At 42.1% G+C, this 17,922-nt stretch overlaps 1 protein-coding gene across 7 annotated transcripts in view; it reads right to left on the bottom strand.

Annotated features, from left to right (window-relative positions):
- Positions 1-17,922, bottom strand: part of SUSD1 (sushi domain containing 1) — a 135,445-nt gene that overhangs the window by 47,188 nt on the left and 70,335 nt on the right. For all 7 annotated transcript variants that reach the window (XR_009599115.1, XM_012113334.5, XM_060408913.1 and 4 more), the window contains one exon: positions 13,505-13,697. Coding sequence is in view for 6 of the 7 variants with exons in the window: in XM_012113334.5 (XP_011968724.3) it covers positions 13,505-13,697 (193 nt within the window). In the remaining variant the exon portion in view is untranslated. The remainder of the gene's footprint in view (positions 1-13,504; positions 13,698-17,922) is intronic.

Below are 17,922 nucleotides of genomic sequence, written 5' to 3'. Positions count from 1 at the left end.
TCCCTTCTCCAGGGGATCTTCCCAACCCAGGGATCGAACCCAGGTCTCCCACATTGCAGGCAGATTCTTTATCAGCTGAGCCATAAGGGAAGCCCCTATAAGTCAAAAGAGAACCCAAAATAGAAGAATACGGATAAACTACAACCACTTTTATAAAGCAAAAGGAAGCATAAGAGAGCATACAGGAAATATGAGAGCAGAAATTAATGACGTAGAGCAGGAGTCAGGAAAGGTTTCTATAGAGGGTCCAATAGTAAATATTTTAGGTTTTCTGGACCAGATGTTTCTGTTACAACTACTCAATCCTGGCTTTGTAGCACAAAAGCAACCAGACAATATGTAAATAAATGACTTGACTGTGTTCCAATAAAACTTTCTTATGAAATCAGATGACAGGCCAGATTTGGCCCACGGTCCATACTTTGCTAATTCTTGATGTGGAGTAGATCTAATTGTGGAAACAAATGATAGAGCTAATTAATAAAAAAAATCTTCACTTTTTGAAAATACTTATCAAAATAGACAAACTGCTAACTAATCAGCTAGAAAATAAAAAGGAAAAAATCAAGTAAAAGGAGAAATAATCTTTGAAATAAAAGAAAATTCAAAAAGTTGCTTTTGCAGACCACCATGCAAATAAATTTTGAAAACAGATAAAATGGGTAATTCCTAATACAGTTTACCAACATGGACTCCATTAGACATTAAAAGCTGAAACATACCAATGTCTATAAAGAAAAAAATTGAGACCATCATCAAGAAAATCCCTAGGCCTATACTGTTACCCAGAGGAATTCTACCAAACCATCCGAGAACAGGTAGTCCAAATGCTTCATAAATTGTGATGATGAAGAAAACTTTCCAAATTCTTTTTATGAAACAAAAAAGATATTAATGCCTAAACCTGATAAGGATAGTACAGAAGAAGAAAGAAAACCATAAATTCACATCACTTATGAATATCGATGCAAAAATACTCAAAGAAACAGAATCTAATGCCATATAAAAAAAAAAACAATGTACTATGACCAAGTGGGATTTATTTCAGGAAAAGGGGAGAGAAAGAGAGAACAAGAGAGAGAAATTTGAAATTATATCAAATTAAAAAGTCACAAGGAAATGAAAAGAAAAAAGAACATCAAGTAGTCAGGTTTCCTTTGTACTGTATTAATGGATGGGGTAAACTAAGAAGTAAGTGGTCTTTTGTCTGATTTCAGCCAAGGAGAGAGCCTTGGAGCCTCTTTGTCTATACACATGATTAGAATATAGTGGCCCTGAAACGGAAGAATGAGACGAACCCATTGCATCTAGAGCCATTTAAAATCCATTTAGTGATGAGCTCCAGTTCCGAAGAACTTACTCATCTTTATTTATCCTCTGAGTATGGTTCTACCTAGCTGGATCTACAGTGTCATTATCTTAAAAAGAACAACCATTTTCTCTCTCCATTTTTGGCATATTACAGATGGCTGGCTATTCCATGCAAAATATATGCTGATTTTTGGCTTGGCCAATGGCAAGTATGAGTTTCTCAGGCTGATGGCTTATAAGAGAAGCAGGCTGACTTCAGACATAACTTTTCCACCCAGAAATGTTATTACAGTATTTATCATTTTGTGGAAAAATATCAGAAACCATGTTAAATTATTTGTGGTCTTTACTGTCTTTTGTTTGGACTTCAATTCTGTGAACAGCAATCAGTTACAGGGGAAGGTTTATAAGGTCCCAAGAGATCTCAAATTATGCATGCTGTTAGAAAACCTGCTATCGTAAGCCACTTCATCAGTCAGACATTCTACCAGGGAACAGAGGAAAAGTGGCCTGTTCCTCTTTTTTAGATACTTTTTAAAATTTACCAACACTACTTTCGAAGTAACTAAATGCAAGCAATCCTCTTCTAAAGAGAACAGAAAAACCAGCATTCTCTTAGTCATAAATGATTTGGTTTTAAATCTCTAATTAGGAGCAGCCTAAACAGACAGTTGGTTTTTCAAGGTAAATATTGTCAAGAAAAAAATGGCTACAAATCAACTATCTGGAAAGCACAGTTACTATTTTTATAGCCCTTCTATAACTCTATAAATAGGGTATCATTTTAGTTGTCCTTGATGTATATTTCAGTTTATCTTAGAAGGATATAACCATTATTCAAAGTTGAGAGTTCATTACTTTGTTGAAATTTTTCTTAAGACAAATTTGGTATCTAGTTACAACTACCATGAGATTTTCAGGCTAAAAGTATGTGATCACATTGTAAGGACAGGAATTGAGATTCAACCATGGAGGGCAGATTTGTACATTTCCCTTAGCTTAGCTCCCTAGACTCGGCTTAACCCTATAATGGAGGCAGGCAGCCTTCTTTTCGGGCACAGATCCTTGTAATTCAACTGGCAACACAGGTCAACTGTTTCCTAGGGACGGATGAGACAGAATCATCTGAACACATGGGCCCCATCATTTATTGAGCAGCAATATTTAGGAAACATTTCCTGAAAAACATGGACTCCAGTTCATTCCTCCAAATAATCTAAACTAAGCTAATCATACCCCTGAATCAAGTCAGATCAGCAGAGCACAGGCATTTCTGAGGCATCGTTCCCTGCCCACTCCACAGTGAATTGTGCTTTTCTAAGATACAATGAGCCATATTGAGGGGCAATAAAGAAACAGCATCATAAAGTCCTCATAAAATGCTGCTCAAACACTGAATTACTTATGAAACGCCCCTCCCCAAATCAGAAATTTCTATATGTTGAAAATAACTTTACTTCTTTCCAAAAACACCATTTGTTGTAACCTTATAAGTCATGTAATGGCTTTCTTCCTGGCTGGATGGGTTGACAACTTAAACCTAAATGTGCGAGCCACTGATGAAAAAGTAAATAGATTATAAGGATATGAATTATTCTTAGCCTTATTCTGACATCCTTTTTAGGTCCCTGAGTTTGTTTTACATTCTTCTTTAGGTTACCTACTTATTTTATATACCCATGCAGGTCACTTAGCTTTCCTGGTGGCTCAGATAGTAAAGAATCTGCCTGCAATGCGGGAGACCCAGGTGCGATCCCTGGGTTGGGAAGATCTGCTGGAGGAGGAAATGGCAACCCACTCCAGTATTCTTGCTAGGTTAATCCCACCAACAGAGGAGCCTGGCGGGCTACAGTCCATGGGGTCACAAAGAGTCGGACACGACAGAGCAACTAACACTTTCCCTATGATGTAGGTTACTTAAAGTCCTAGAAAAAAAAGATGGGCTATAAATAAAAACTTTTGTTTGAAAAATCTGTATTTAACATTCATGCAATAAATCACAAAGGAAAGATCAATCAATTGGACTGCATAGAAACCTAAAGCCTTTATACATCAAAGACATCATAAACAAATTTTAAAAAATGATAAAACAGGATAAGTATTTGACACAAATAATTTGACACCAATAATAAACTCTTACTCTATGAATAAGCTGTATATATCAATGAAAACACAGAATTGAACAGATAAATGTAATAACAATGGTAAAGAAATCAGTCAAGAAATTTGGATGTTGAAATATATGAATTTGGAGGAACTTAGAGTTACTTTCCTAACATACACTCCTAGAACTAGAATGGACCTTTCCCAATCAGCTCTCTAACATTACAGAGGTCATGTGTGTTAAAGCTTGCTACTTACCTGTCTCCTGATTTTTACAAAAGAAAGAACAGTTATGGCCTCTCTCCACTCCCTACTCACTAATCCTCAAGGAATGAACAGTAAATATGTAATCTGACAGGTAAGAAGAAGGCTACTATTCCTTCGGTCACATTTCCTCGTGGGTGGAGTTCATATGTCATAGGTCACTGCCCAAAGAAGCAGATCCTTGCTGTCTGGGACCTGCCCAGACTCAGGCGCAAGGGACATGTGTATCTCATCTCCGAGAAGTGAGTAACCGGTCTCTGCCCATTCCTTCTCCTCGGATCGTCAGCCTGAGACCGGGTGGGTAAGCCAGGCAAGGGTCCCTGTGCAGACCCAACTACCCGAACTTCCAGGGGGAAAGACAGTAGGAAACCCCATTTTGCCACACATATCTTAGCCTCATTCTCCAGCGTCACTCTTACTAGAACTACGTTGGGGTAATTCCTGGGAACTTGCTCAGGCAAATAAAGTCGACACTCTACTCTCTTGTGTCAGTCTGCAGAACTGGGGTAGGTAAGACTCACGCTCTTCCACCTGCAACAAGACAAGAGCCTCCATCTCTCCCTGGGGTGCTTTGCCCCCCGGTGGAGGCTCTTGGTCTCTGTACCTAGAACTGCAAGAATAGATCAAGCACTGAGACTTGCCTGGTGGTCCAGGGGTTAAGACTCCATGCTCCCAGTGCAGGGGGCCTGGGGTCCATCCCTGACCAGGGAACTAGGGCCCACACACCACAACTAAGACTTGATGTAGCCACATTAAAAAAATAATTAGATGAGGTATTGATAGATATTCAATTACCAGGAAAACTTCACATATCAGGCAAAATGTGTGAGCTTCTTAGGCATGAGCACTTTGAATTATTTTGACTACCACTTTTTTTTTTTTTTTTTTGGTCTTTCTCTTTATCGTGTCTTTTCTTCTAGGTAAAGGTTTTAATTTGCCCAGAAGTAGCTAAGTAGCTTGTGTGGTTAGAGCAGTGCTGCTCAAAACATGGACTGGCAGCATCAACAAGGCCTGGAAACTTACTAGAAATGAAATTTTGAGGTCTGCGCTCCAGGCCTGCTGAGTCAGAACCTCTAGGATGGAGTTCAGGAACCTATGCTTTAATAAGCTCTCCAGGTGATTCTTCTGTTAGCTAAAGTTTGTGAGCACAAAAAGATGATTAGTGGCAGATTTTGATGGATTTTAGAGAGCATCTGGGGGAGCCAGACATTAGCAGACAACAGGAGATTAGCTGCCCCAAATTCTGTCTCTCTTTATCTTGTTCAGAATGAAGAGATCTGAGGAAAGACTGAACCCATGGTTTGTCTACAGGCTCAAGAGTCACCCCAACACCACAGACTCTCAAATTGCTCTGGATTGTTTTACAGAGCCCCAGACTGAGAGATAAAACCAGTTAATCCTAAAGCATCAGTCCTTCCAGTCCTACTTGTTGGAAGGACTGATGCTGAAGCTGAAGCTCCAATGCTTTGGCCGCATGATGCAAAGAGCCAACTCACTAGAAAAGACCCTGAGCTGGGAAAGACTGAACGCAGAAGAATAGGGTAACAGAGGAGGAGATGGTTGGATGGCATCACCAATTCGATGGACATGAACTTGGACAAACTCTGGGAGACAGTAAGGGAGAGGGAGGCCTCCAGACATGCAGCCTGGAGGACTGCATTGGACCCCATGGGGTCACGAGGAGTCGGACACGACTTAGCAACTGAACAACAGCAACAGCCTGGGGATTCTAGAGCAGGGATTCTTCCTGGTTGAAAAGGGGATAAAATCCAGTGGGATTATTACAAACTCAAGTGCTGAGAAAAAGTCATAAAAGGTATTGGCTAGAATCCTTTCTTTCTAAAGATGAGATCTGCTCAAGCTCTGAAAAAGGAATGAAATCAGTTTACAGAAGAGGTTTTGATCTTGCAAATGGGACAATATTGGGAGAAAATGGAATAAAGTGAAGGAGGAGAAGAAACTTTGAAATCATATTCGGTTCAGTTCAGTCACTCAGTCATGTCCAACTGCGACTGTGACCCCATGGACTGCACGCAGCACGCCAAGCTTCCCTGTCCATCACCAACTCCTGAAGCGTGCTCAAACTCATGTCCACCTAGTCAGTGATGCCATCCAACCATCTCATCCTCTGTCGTCTCCTTTTCCTCCTGCCCTCAATCTTTGCCAGCATCAGGGTCTTTTCCAATGAGTCAGTTCTTCCCATCAGGTGGCCAAAGTATTGGAGTTTCAGCTTCAGTATCAGTTCTTCCAGTGAATATTCAAGACTGATTTCCTTTAGGATGGACTGGTTGGATCTCCTTGCAGTCCAAGGGTTTTCTCCAACACCACAGTTCAAAAGCATCAATTCGTCGGCACTCAGCTTTCTTTATAGTTTAACTCTCACATGACTACTGGAAAAACCATAGCTTTGACTAAACGGACCTTTGTCTGCAAAGTAATGTCTCTGCTTTTCAATATGCTGTCTAGGTTGGTCACAGCTTTTCTTCCAAGGATCAAGTGTCTTTTAATTTCATGGCTGCAGTCACCATCTGCAGTGATTTTGGAGCCCAAAAAATATAAAGTCTGTCACTGTTTCCATTGTTTCCCCATCTATTTGCCTTGAAGTGATGGGACCAGATGCCATGATCTTAGTTTTCTGAATGTTGAGTTTCAAGCCAACTTTTTCGCTCTCCTCTTTCACTTTCATCAAGAGGCTCTTTAGTTCTTCTTCACTTTTTGTCATAAGGGTGATGTCATCTGCATATCTGAGGTTATTGATATTTCTCCCAGTAATCTTGATTCCAGCTTGTGCTTCATCCAACCCAGCATTTCATATGATGTACTCTGCATATAAATTAAATAAGCAGGGTGAAAATATACAGCCTTGATGTACTCCTTTTCCTACTTGGAACCAGTCTGTTGTTCCATGTCCAGTTCTAACTGTTGCCTCTTGACTGGCATACAGATTTCTCAGCAGACAGGTAATGTGGTCTGGTATTGCCATCTCTTTAAGAATTTTCCAGTTTCTTGTGATCCACACAGACAAAGGCTTTGGCATAGTCAATAAAGCAGAAATAGATGTTTTTCTGGAACTCTCTTGTTTTTTCGATGATCCAGTGGGTGTTGGCAATTTGATCTCTGGTTCCTCTGCCTTTTCTAAACCCAGCTTGAACATCTAGAAGTTCATGGTTCACATACTGTTGAAGCCAGGCTTGGAGAATTTTGAGCATTACTTTACTAGTGTGTGAGATGAGTGTAATTATGTGGTAGTCTGAGCATTCTTTGGCATTGCCTTTCTTTGGGATTGGAATGAAAACTGACCTTTTCCAGCTTGTGCTTCATCCAACCCAGCATTTCATATGATGTACTCTCCATATAAATTAAATAAGCAGGGTGAAAATATACACTCCTGTGACCACTGCTGAGTTTTCCAAATTTGCTGGCATATTGAGTGCAGCACTTTCACAGCATCATCTTTCAGGATTTGAAAGAGCTCAACTGGAATTCCATCACCTCCACTAGCTTTGTTCATGGTGATGCTTCCTAAAGCCCACTTGACTTCATGTTTCAGGAGGTTTGGCTCTAGTCCAGTGATCACACCATCATGATTATCTGGGTCATGAAGATCTTTTTTGTATAGTTCTTCTGTGTATTCTTGCCACCTCTTCTTAATATCTTCTGTTTCTGTTAGGTCCATACCATTTCTGCCCTTTATTGAGCCCATTTTGCATGAAATGTTCCCTTGGTATCTCTAATTTTCTTGAAGAGATCTCTAGTCTTTCCCATTCTATTACTTTCCTCTATTTCTTTGCATTGATCACTGAGGAAGGCTTTCTTATCTCTCCTTGCTATTCTTTGGAACTCTGCATTCAGATGCTTATATCTCCTTTTCTCCTTTGCTTTTTGCTTCTATTCTATTCTCAGCTATTTGTAAGGCCTCCCCAGACAGCCATTTTGCCTTTTTGAATTTCTTCTTCTTGGGGATGGCTTTGATCACTGCCTCCTGTACAATGTGATTAGCCCAGCTAGAAAACTATGATAAGGAAAAGGAGATATATCCAAATGTAACCGCTCTAAAGAGACTAGAAAAGGTAAAAATACTCACTAGGTCAGGGAAATGGCTGAAAATCATCAAAGAGAAGAATAAAGGGGCTATTCTGGGGAAAAGAACAAAATGATCCCCCAAAAGGTGGGATCAGAGTTAAGTATTATTCTATCAAGAAGGGTCCTCTGGCAGGTGTAAATAGGTAACCCAGTGTAAGCACTAATAGAGAGCTTTTCAATAACTGGAGTTGTGGTACTATGTAGCTACAGAAAATGTGACATATTTAATAAGAGAAAGACTAGAAAGATCAGTGTAGGATTCTTCAGGCATCATTCAGTGAGATTCAAGGTGACATTGTTCTTACAGCTGAAACACCAGGTATGGCACAAACTATAAGGAAGTCTGCCCAGGAAATACATGGATTTAAAACTTGAAAAGAAGGAGCAGAAAAGCAGAGATGTAAGGAGGATTCAGGGTGCCTCCTTGATCAGGCCCAGGCTGAGGTCACAGACTGAACTGAACAGAAATAAATACCTCCCAACAAAAGGGAAGGTGGGAAGACTTTATCTGAACACTGACTGAAGCAAGGCATCATTCTTGCTCTATGAAAACCTCACAGGCAGAATCCCAAGTTATATGTTAGGAACACAAAAATCGAAGTACGAAAACAAAAAGCAAATACAGAGAAGGTAAGTAGTAATCTATAGCAAAAGGTATTAGCCAGGCCTGGGGAAGAAGAAGGAATAGAAACAGCTGGCATGGAAGGCTGAAAGCTTACCACTCAGCTAGCCTGACGGAGCGGAATGGAACACTTAGGAGGCCCTGGACACTGGAGGATTATCCCTCGCAATACAGTAAAGGAAAGGGTGGTAGGAAGGAGTGCTTCGGTTCCCATCAAAGGCGCACGGGCAGTTCAGGTCTTTAGAAATTCAGTTCTAGGGAAAGGTGGGGTTTGGGTGAAAAACCACTAACCTAGGGGACTTCCTGCACCACATCAGACCAATGAAAGCATAAGTTCCAGAAACTCAACAGCAGCTCAAGGATCAGAGGAGGGTAATTTTCCAGGAAAGACAAAGGAAACCTCTTACCCAGGAAGCAGGACTCAGAAGCAAGGCACTCAATAATAGGAAGTCATTTGGACTAGGACAATTCTTGGGAGCTTTCTGGGGACAGAGAAATTCAGAGAAAGGAACAGGAAGTTGGGACTGTGTTGCAAGACAATATCTTTCTTTCTTTCTTTTTAATGAACTATGAGCGTATTGCGGTACTTTTCTCCCTATTTGTCATGTACCTTCCTTTCTGTATATAGAAGTATAGTTAATTTACAATTTTGTGTTAGTTTCAAGTGTACAGCAAAGTGATTCAAATATACAATATATATATATACACACATATATGTACACACACATATATATACTTTTCAGATTCTTTTCCATTAAATGTTATTACAAGATATTGAATACAGTTCTCTGTGCTCTACAGTAGGTCCTTGTTGTTTCCCTACCTTATATATGTTGTTGCTGCTGTTGTTTAGTGGCTAAGTTGTGTCTGACTTTAGCGACCCTATGGACTGTAGCCTGCCAGGTTCCTCTGTCCATTGTATACTGCAGGGCCATTTCCTTCTCTAGGGGATCTTCCCAAACCAGAGACTGAATCCCAGTCTCCTGCATCTCCTGATTGGCAGGCAGATTCTTTACCTAGAATCTTTACCTGATTGGTAAATCTTTACCTGATTCTAGGTAAAGGTTCTAGATTTACCTGAGCCGACAGGGAAGCCCTATCTTATATACAGCAGCGTGTATATGTTAATCCCAAATTCTTCATTTATCTCTGCCCCTTTCCCCCACTGGAGCTTCCCAGATGGCTCAGTGGTAAAGAAGCCACCTGCCAACGCAGGAAACGTGGGTTCAATCCCTGGGTCGGGAAGATTCCCTGGGGAAGGAAATGGCAACCCACTCCAGAATCCAATGGACAGAGAAGCCTGGCAGGCTACGGTCACTGTGGTTGCAAAAGAGTCATCATGGTTGCAAAAGAGTCAGGCCCGACTTAGCAACTAAACACCACCACCGGCCGCCTGCTATCCCTCTCTGGCAACCTTACTTTGTTTTCCATGTCAGAGGGTCCATTTCTTTTTAAGACAATGCGTTTCACTTGAAGAGTTTCCTACTATAGATATGGATGCCCTGCTTACAGAGAAAGGAGGCTCTTTCACTACACAGATCAAGATTTTCAGCAACGGTGGAGGGAGGGAGAAACAGGGCCTGAAGGAGAAATGGAAATACAAGGTTCTAAATACAGGGGGCAGACAAGAAAGACCTGGAGCCACCATGGGCAAAATTCCAAAATGCTCAGAGAGAGCAGATTTCCTCCCCCCACAACAGATGAGCAGCCTAAGGTCAGATGGAATCCAAGGAACTTCATGAAAAGAGATTTCCCAAATTGAGTTGAAATTCACGGCGGGTGGACTTCCGATTGCTTGGTGGCCTATAGAGGAGGACACATCATACGGCAGATTATACTCACTGTGGATAATCTGGGGTCCACCTTGCAAAGGAGGAGATAACCACAGTCTCACTTTCTCACCCTGGCAGCACGACCCCCTCATTATACTCCAGCCAGAGACTGCATCTCCTACCCCTTTCTCCAACTCACTCTGCTGCAGCCATGCTGGCTTCCCTGATGTTTCCGGAACATGCCAAGGACATGCCTGTCACATGGTGTTCCCCTCACCTCCTTCAAACCTGTACTTAAATGTCTCTTTACAATAGAGGCCCTCCCTGACCATCAACTGCCACTCCCTTTGCCAAATTTTAGTCTTCATCTTACCACTTAGCCCCACCTAACATATGATATATTTCCTTACTTGTTTATCTGTCTCCTCTCCAACCTCCTGACTCCAACCCCGTGACAGCTGAGACTGTTTTATTGCTGCTGCATTGTCAGCTATAAGAACCTGCCTGACACACACTAGATAAGAAAGGAACGTTTATTCAATGAATGCATTTACACACCCACGGCACTTGAAGTTTCCGCTCATGCTCCAAGGCTGACAAAAGCAAAGGAGGTCTGGACTAACACTAACTAGGTTGTAGGAGCAAAATTTTGCTTTTTTTTTTTTTTTTTTTTTTTGAGCACTAATATTTAGTGAAAAGCAGCACATGCACTGATTAAAAATGAGGGCCCTGGAGCCAGACTGTGTTCAAATCCCACTTGTATCTCTCACGAGTTTTGTGATCTTGGGCAAGCTGCTTAACTTTCTCTGTGCCTCATGGTCCTTCTCTGTAAAAGGGGAATAATAGCAATGCCTTCCTCAGAAGGTTGGGTAGGTTCGGGTTGACTCAAGGATAGCACTTTGGACAATGGCTGCACATCTTCAGGGCTCAAAAAGCAAAGTTAGAGCTGATACTGTGTATAAAATAGACAACTGATGCAAACCCATTGTGCAGCTCAGGGGGCTCTGCTCAGCGCTCTGTGGTGGCCCAAACGGGAAGGAAATCCAAGAAAGAGGGGACCTATGAATACGTGCAGCTGATTCACTTCACTATAGAGAAAAAACTAGCACAACATTGAAAAGCAACTATATTCCAATAAAAACTAACCTAAACAGATGAGTAAATAAAGCTGGTACCGTCGTCATCATCATTATTATGTACTGGGAACTATGGTAAACATTTCACTTGCATTATGTCACGTAAGGAATCACGCAGAAGGTGACTGAGGCCCAGGAGCAAGACAAACAGATCTAATCCACCGAGTTTTTCTCACTGACATTCACACAACATAAAATTAACCACTTTAATGTAGACAATTCAATGACAGTTAGTACACTCACAGTGTGGTACAGCTGTCACTTAATTTTGCTTTTCACAGTTCTGTAACTGTGGGACTCACGTTGAGACACTGAAAGGTGAAACTTGGGATAATTCAAGATTACTTCAACTTTGGAGGTACCTTAGTAATATAGGCTTTCCAGGTGGCTCAGTGATCAACAATCCGCCTGCCAAGGCAGGAGATCAACAGATGCAGTTTCAGTCCCTGGGTTGGGAAGATCCCGTGGAGGAGGAAATGGCAACCCGCTCCAGTATTCTTGCCTGGAGAATCCCATGGACAGAGAAGCCTGGCAGGGTACTGTTCATGGGGTCACAAAGAGTCGGACACGACTGAGTGACTGAGCACCACCTCCACCAAGAAGTCACAAAAAAACAAGATTCCTAGGATGTAACAGCTAGAGCACACTCTCCATCACAAGCAGGCCACTCTGACAGAGACTTTGCAGAGAAAACCCTGGGGAGGAAAGAACCTGGGACTCCGAGTGCCTTTACACGTTAATTTACAAGGAGAAGTAGGTGTTAGTTTCAGACTTTTATTCCTCTGAGGATTGAACGGTTGGAGGAAATGTATATTCAAATTCTGGAAATGGATGTGGGAGCTAGGTTTATGCTGTGAGGACGTATGCATCGTGCAATGGCTGTTGATACCAAGCATAATCTGAGATGGAAAATAAAATAATGAATTTTCATTCTCCTGTACTGCATGGGCCTCACTTGTGTCTATTATATTTCAGAGCCTTCCAAGTACAAAGACCAAAGTGTTCACTCTCGACCCGCACAGATCAGTGGGTGAACAGGATAAAGGCCTCAGGAGCAAGACCTATCTTATTCTACTGTTTTCCTTCAAAGGGGGCAGCGTCTCTGCCTGGCTGTCCATAGGTTTGTCCCTTAAACCCTACTGATAAAAGAACAATAGAAATTAATTGTAGAAGGACTTCCCTGGCAGTCCAGTGGTTAGGACTCAGCACTTCCAATCCCAGGGACAGAGGAGCCTGGTGGGCTGCCGTCTATGGGGTCGCACAGAGTCGGACACGACTGAAGCGACTTAGCAGCAGCAGCGGGGAACTAAAGAGGCTGAATGCCCTACAGCACGGCAAAAAAAAAAAAAAAAAAGGAAATTAATTGTAGCGACATCAGCATCTCTGGCCACGAGGGGGAGCTGTGGAGTTGACACAGCCGCTTCTATCGGGAAAGGAAATCAACCCTGAATATTCATTGGAAGGACAGATCCTGAAGCTGAAGCTCCAATACTTTGGCCACCTGATGTGAAGAGTCGACTCACTGGAAAAGATTCTGATTCTGGGAAAGACTGAAGGCAGGAGGACAAGGGGACAACAGAGGATGAGATGGTTGAATGGCATCACTGACTCAATGGACACACGTTTGAGCAAGCTCCAGGAGAGAGTGAAGGACCGGGAAGCCTGGTGTGCTGCAGTCTATGGGGTCGCAAGAGTGACACAATTGAGCAGCTAAACAGCAACAACACAAGCCACAGGGGAAGGAGCCTAATCTGCTTTAGGCCACTGTTCTCTGTGTTGGGTTAATGTGCTTGTATGAGACCCAGTCAAGTGGCCTCCTTGTCCCTCCAATGTCCGACACAGTGGAGCTCACATTTCCAAACTCCTGGAAGTTGGTTCTATTGGCCATAATGTCTAAGTTTAGGTTTCAGCTGTCTTAAATTTGAGGCGAAAGATAGAAAAAACCTAACACAATGCTCGATCCATTACTCCTAGAGATTCCTGAGTAAATCATTCAGTTCCTGGTCTGTACCCTCTCTGAGCCAGCACCCCCGTTGAGGAGGGAAGATTCAGAGACCTTGTACCCCAGACAAAACTGGCAGTTTGTTAGACCGAGAACCCAGGTCTCTTGCCTCCAAGACTAGCTTTCTTTATGATCCCCCATGTTATGTAGTTCAATACACATATTTAACTTGTTGTCTTAAGACCCCAAACAGAAAGGCATCCCCACCTACCTGCTGGCACGGTGGTTACTGTTGTTTGCACTGACGGCCACTCCGGAGATCCCAGTAGAGTGACATTCACCGTGTAGTCAGTTGCTGGATACAGATCTAAGCACACCACTGCCGTCTGTTCCCTCGTAGTAAAGTTAAACGATGTTGCGTGATAGAAAGTATTCAGATACCGCCTTCGACCTAGAACTTTAAACTGTCATGAGATTAAAGGGATTAAAGAGATTAAAGAAAGGGATGCATTAAATTTGTTTGGCTTGCAGATACCTATACTACAAGCAAAATGGAAAGAAAGCAAGGAGCTTCCTTCTACTTATCCTCACCCACATAGAATTATTTTTAATACAATAGCAAGCTAAACTGGGTGGCAACTTTACAAAGTTACCCTACCTAGCCTATGCAACCTCCCCCTCAACCAGCTATAAGACTAAGCTTAAAATGCATAACTACATCTCAGATGAACCAAATGTCAAGCTACTGCTGCTGCTGCTGCTGCTGCTAAGTCGCTTCAGTCATGTCCGACTCTGTGCAACCCCATAAACGGCAGCCCACCAGGCTCCTCCGTCCCTGGGATTCTCCAGGCAAGAACACTGGAGTGGGTTGTCATTTCCTTCTCCAATGTACGAAAGTGAAAAGTGAAAGTGAAGTCGCTCAGTCGTGTCCGCCTCTTAGCGACCCCATGGACTACAGCCCACCAGGCTCCTCCGTCCATGGGATTTTCCAGGCAAGAGTACTGGAGTGGGGTGCCATTGCCTTCTCCAAATGTCAAGCTAGTCTACAGTAATCCCTTGAGCCTACCCAGGTGAAGGAGATTGCACTAGAGTTACTGGGCAAAATCCTTTTCTTTTCATTCATAAGGAATCCATAGACAAGTCTCTAGAATAGACATTTTAAACTTTTATGAGGACATCTCCAAATTATCTGCCTTTGGAATGCATAACTGAGCAACTGAGCCGTGGTACTTCACTTGAGCCTGCCTATTAGAGCTCTGGAAAAGAGTTTTCAGTATAAGGAGTCACCACACACAGTGTTAACCCAATAATACTCTAACCACCACCAACTCAAGATGTACATATAATATAGGGGCTTATAAAGATAAAAAAAAAAAACATGTAAAAGTCCCAGATCATATGATCATCTGGTGCTTTAGCTGGACGTACATATTTTTAGAGTTTCCTTTGATGCTGGTGTCACTGACTCTTCCATCCTCTACCCTTCTTCATCACAGTCATTCTTCCACCTCACTCTGACACCTAGTTCATTGAGAGATTCCTCTCTCCCCCATAGAGGCAAGCATTCCTAGCATTCTCTTGGGTAACATGTAAGTCCTTATATAGATAAGCCATCAAAACTTGGTCTCAGAGTGCCTTGAGTTCACTGCTGTGAAGTTCCTCCACTCCACCTGAGCTACCCATATCCACAGCCACATCCTAGACTGTGTCCTCCTCTGAGCTGCTCCACCAGGATCTCCCCATCACCTATCCTTCTGGACCACTTGCTCCCACTCTGATTGCTCTCAGGAAATCCCCTAAGACCTCCTCACTCAAAACTGTCTACTAATATTCTAACACTCCCACCCTCAGCTTCCCCCTCTGTCTCAAAAAAAAAACCCATTGTTATATCACTCCTACCACTGTCCTTGCCTGACACCCTCAACACCCTTACCTCTTTGTTCTCAATGTCACCCATTCTTGACCACTGAAAGCACTCCGTCCACCCACACGTCTGACCTCACCCACTTCTACATTTAGACTGCTGCCATCTGCTGGAGAAAAACCTCACAACTTTAGTCTGCCTCATCCTAAACTACCTGTATGTCAGTCTATAAACAAAAATTACTTTCTAGTTAACAAACTTGAAATCACACAGTTTGAATAATTTTATAATATAGTCCTTTTACTTAACAACATATTATAAAAGTTTTTCTCTATCATTAAATAATCCTGCAAAGGGATAGAGTGCCTGTTACTTGCCAGCCAGAGTATACAGTGTTGGGTATACAACAGTAAATAAGATACAGGTCCCAACCTCAAGGAACTCACAGGTAAGTATCCAAGCAAATAAAATACACAGGAATAAGTGTTACAACATATGAGGCTGGAGGAGTACCCGGGAGGGCCACCTGACCTTCCTCCTTAGGGATCAGGGAAGGCTTTCTCAACTTAATTGTGGACTGAAGGGGAAATTAGCATTAACCAAAATGGCAACCCACTCCAGTATTCTTGCCTTGAAAATCCCATGGACAGAGGAGCCTGGTAGACTACAGTCCATGGGGTCGCAAAGAGTCGGACACGACTGAACAACTTCACTTTATGTGAGTTGGGGATGTGAAAAGTCAGGATAGGAAAAACAATTCAAAGAAGAGATGGCATTTGGGGGAAGAGGTCAGTGAAGGCCTCGCACCAGGGAGATGACCAAGCTGATCACTGAAGGACAAGCAGGAGTTAGCCAGGAACAATGCGGGAAAGAAGGGTTTTGCAGGTAGAGAGTCACATATGTGAAGACACAGTGCTAAAGGGAGCACAGGAAGCTGTAGGGGCTGGCGTACATGGCCCAGAGCTTAGAGAACAGACTAGCCCTAACTAAATCGACTCAGGAGTCTTGGGAGATGGAGACGGTCACGGAAGTCAAGACAATGGGTAAGACACCCAAAGACAGGTGCATTATGACAAGAGAACAGAGAAGGCACAACCTTGGGGGAATCAAATTCAAGGAACAGTCAGAAGAGAGATCTTGTAAAAGAGACTGAGAGGGCTCAGATCAACAGAGACAGAGAGACCATTTCAGTGGGAATACTGGTCCACAGCAGCAAATGCTGTCCAGCGGGAAGCAGAAAATATTTCACATCCGATAGTGCTCTATCCGATGAATATACGATTATATATTGGAACAAATCCCTATTAATAGGCATTTAAGTTGTTTTCAATTTCCCCTAATATAAATAAAGCTTCAGAGGATAGTTTAATCTTTCTGTGTATGTCTGCATAATAAGTTATAGTATATGTCTGAAAATTTACTGATAGACCCTAACGAGTAACCATTCTGGAAAATCATGCCAATTTAAGTGCCCACAGCTGTGTGTAACAGGATTCACTCCAAGTTTATAGAAAGACTATGGTAACTCATGGTCTATATTTTTTTTGAGGCATAACACATGCTCATGTGTGTTTTGGCAGTAAGTATATTCTCTTTTGCAAACTCCCTTTGAATGTTCACTTCTTTCCAATGGACTCGCTAAGAGTGTTTCACATGTTACTTAATCTTTGTCTGACATATTAAAAAAATAGTGATTTTTAAATTGAACTCTTTAATCATTTTAGTGTAGGCCATGAAGTAAGAATCATTTATCCTCTTAACCCAGGTGTTAACCAGTTGTCTCCAAACCATTTATTTCTGTATTCATTTGGAAAATCATCTTTATTTTATATTAAATTACTTAGGTACCTGAATATATTTCTAGATTCAGTGTTCTTTCCAGTATAAAAATTTGAATATTTTACTCACCTGTTTATCCTTCAGTGCCTCCATATAGACATCAAAATAAGATCCAAGCTCAAAAGTACAGGATACAAGGATGATCAGGCCACTACTCAGATTTTTGTCTCATTTCTTCCCATCTCCCTTGTTTTCTCTGTTCCTCCAAAAATCCACATTCTCAATTATCCAATAAGCTACCCTGCGTGCCCACGGTGCCCTTCTTCCACCTCATCCAACATCTTTCGTCTGGTGAATTCCTACTTACTGTCTATGACTCGGCATCATTTCTGATTCTTGTTAAAAGAAAACTGTACCTGAACATAATCTCCTATTCCATTTATTTACTTTTTATCAAAACTCTCATGATACCAAATTGTAGTTGTCTGTTTACATGTATGCTTATATTAATTCGGATCAGAACTTCCAGGTCCTAACACATGATATTCTTCTGACAAACGGTTGATGAATTAATTCTAATGTAATACTTAGTCTACGCTCTGCCAGATGATTTGCTAGGCACTAAACTCTATGAATGTGAGAGTTGGACTACAAAGAAAGCTGAGTGCTTAAGAATTGGTGCTTTTGAACTGTGGTGTTGGAGAAGACCCTTGGACTGCAAAGAGATCCAACCAGTCCATCCTAAAGGAAATCAGTCTTGAATATTCATTGGAAGGACTGATGCTGAAGCTGAAACTCCAGTATTTGGCTACCTCATGTGAAGAACTGACTCACTGGAAAAGACCCTGATGCTGGGAAGGATTGAGGGCAGGAGGAGAAGAGGACGACAGAGGATGAGATGGTTGGATGGCATCACCAACTCAATGGACATGAGTTTGAGTAGGCTCTGGGAGTTGGTGATAGACAGGGAGGCCTGGCATGCTGCAGTCCATGGGGTCTCAAAGAGCTGGACACGACTGAGCGACTCAACTGAACTGAACTGAACT

The sequence above is a fragment of the Ovis aries genome, chromosome 2, assembly GCF_016772045.2.
Source record: "Ovis aries strain OAR_USU_Benz2616 breed Rambouillet chromosome 2, ARS-UI_Ramb_v3.0, whole genome shotgun sequence".
NCBI lineage: Eukaryota > Metazoa > Chordata > Mammalia > Artiodactyla > Bovidae > Ovis > Ovis aries.
The sequence above is the reverse complement of the archived record's forward strand: the minus strand, read 5'-3'. Positions and strand labels throughout refer to the sequence as shown.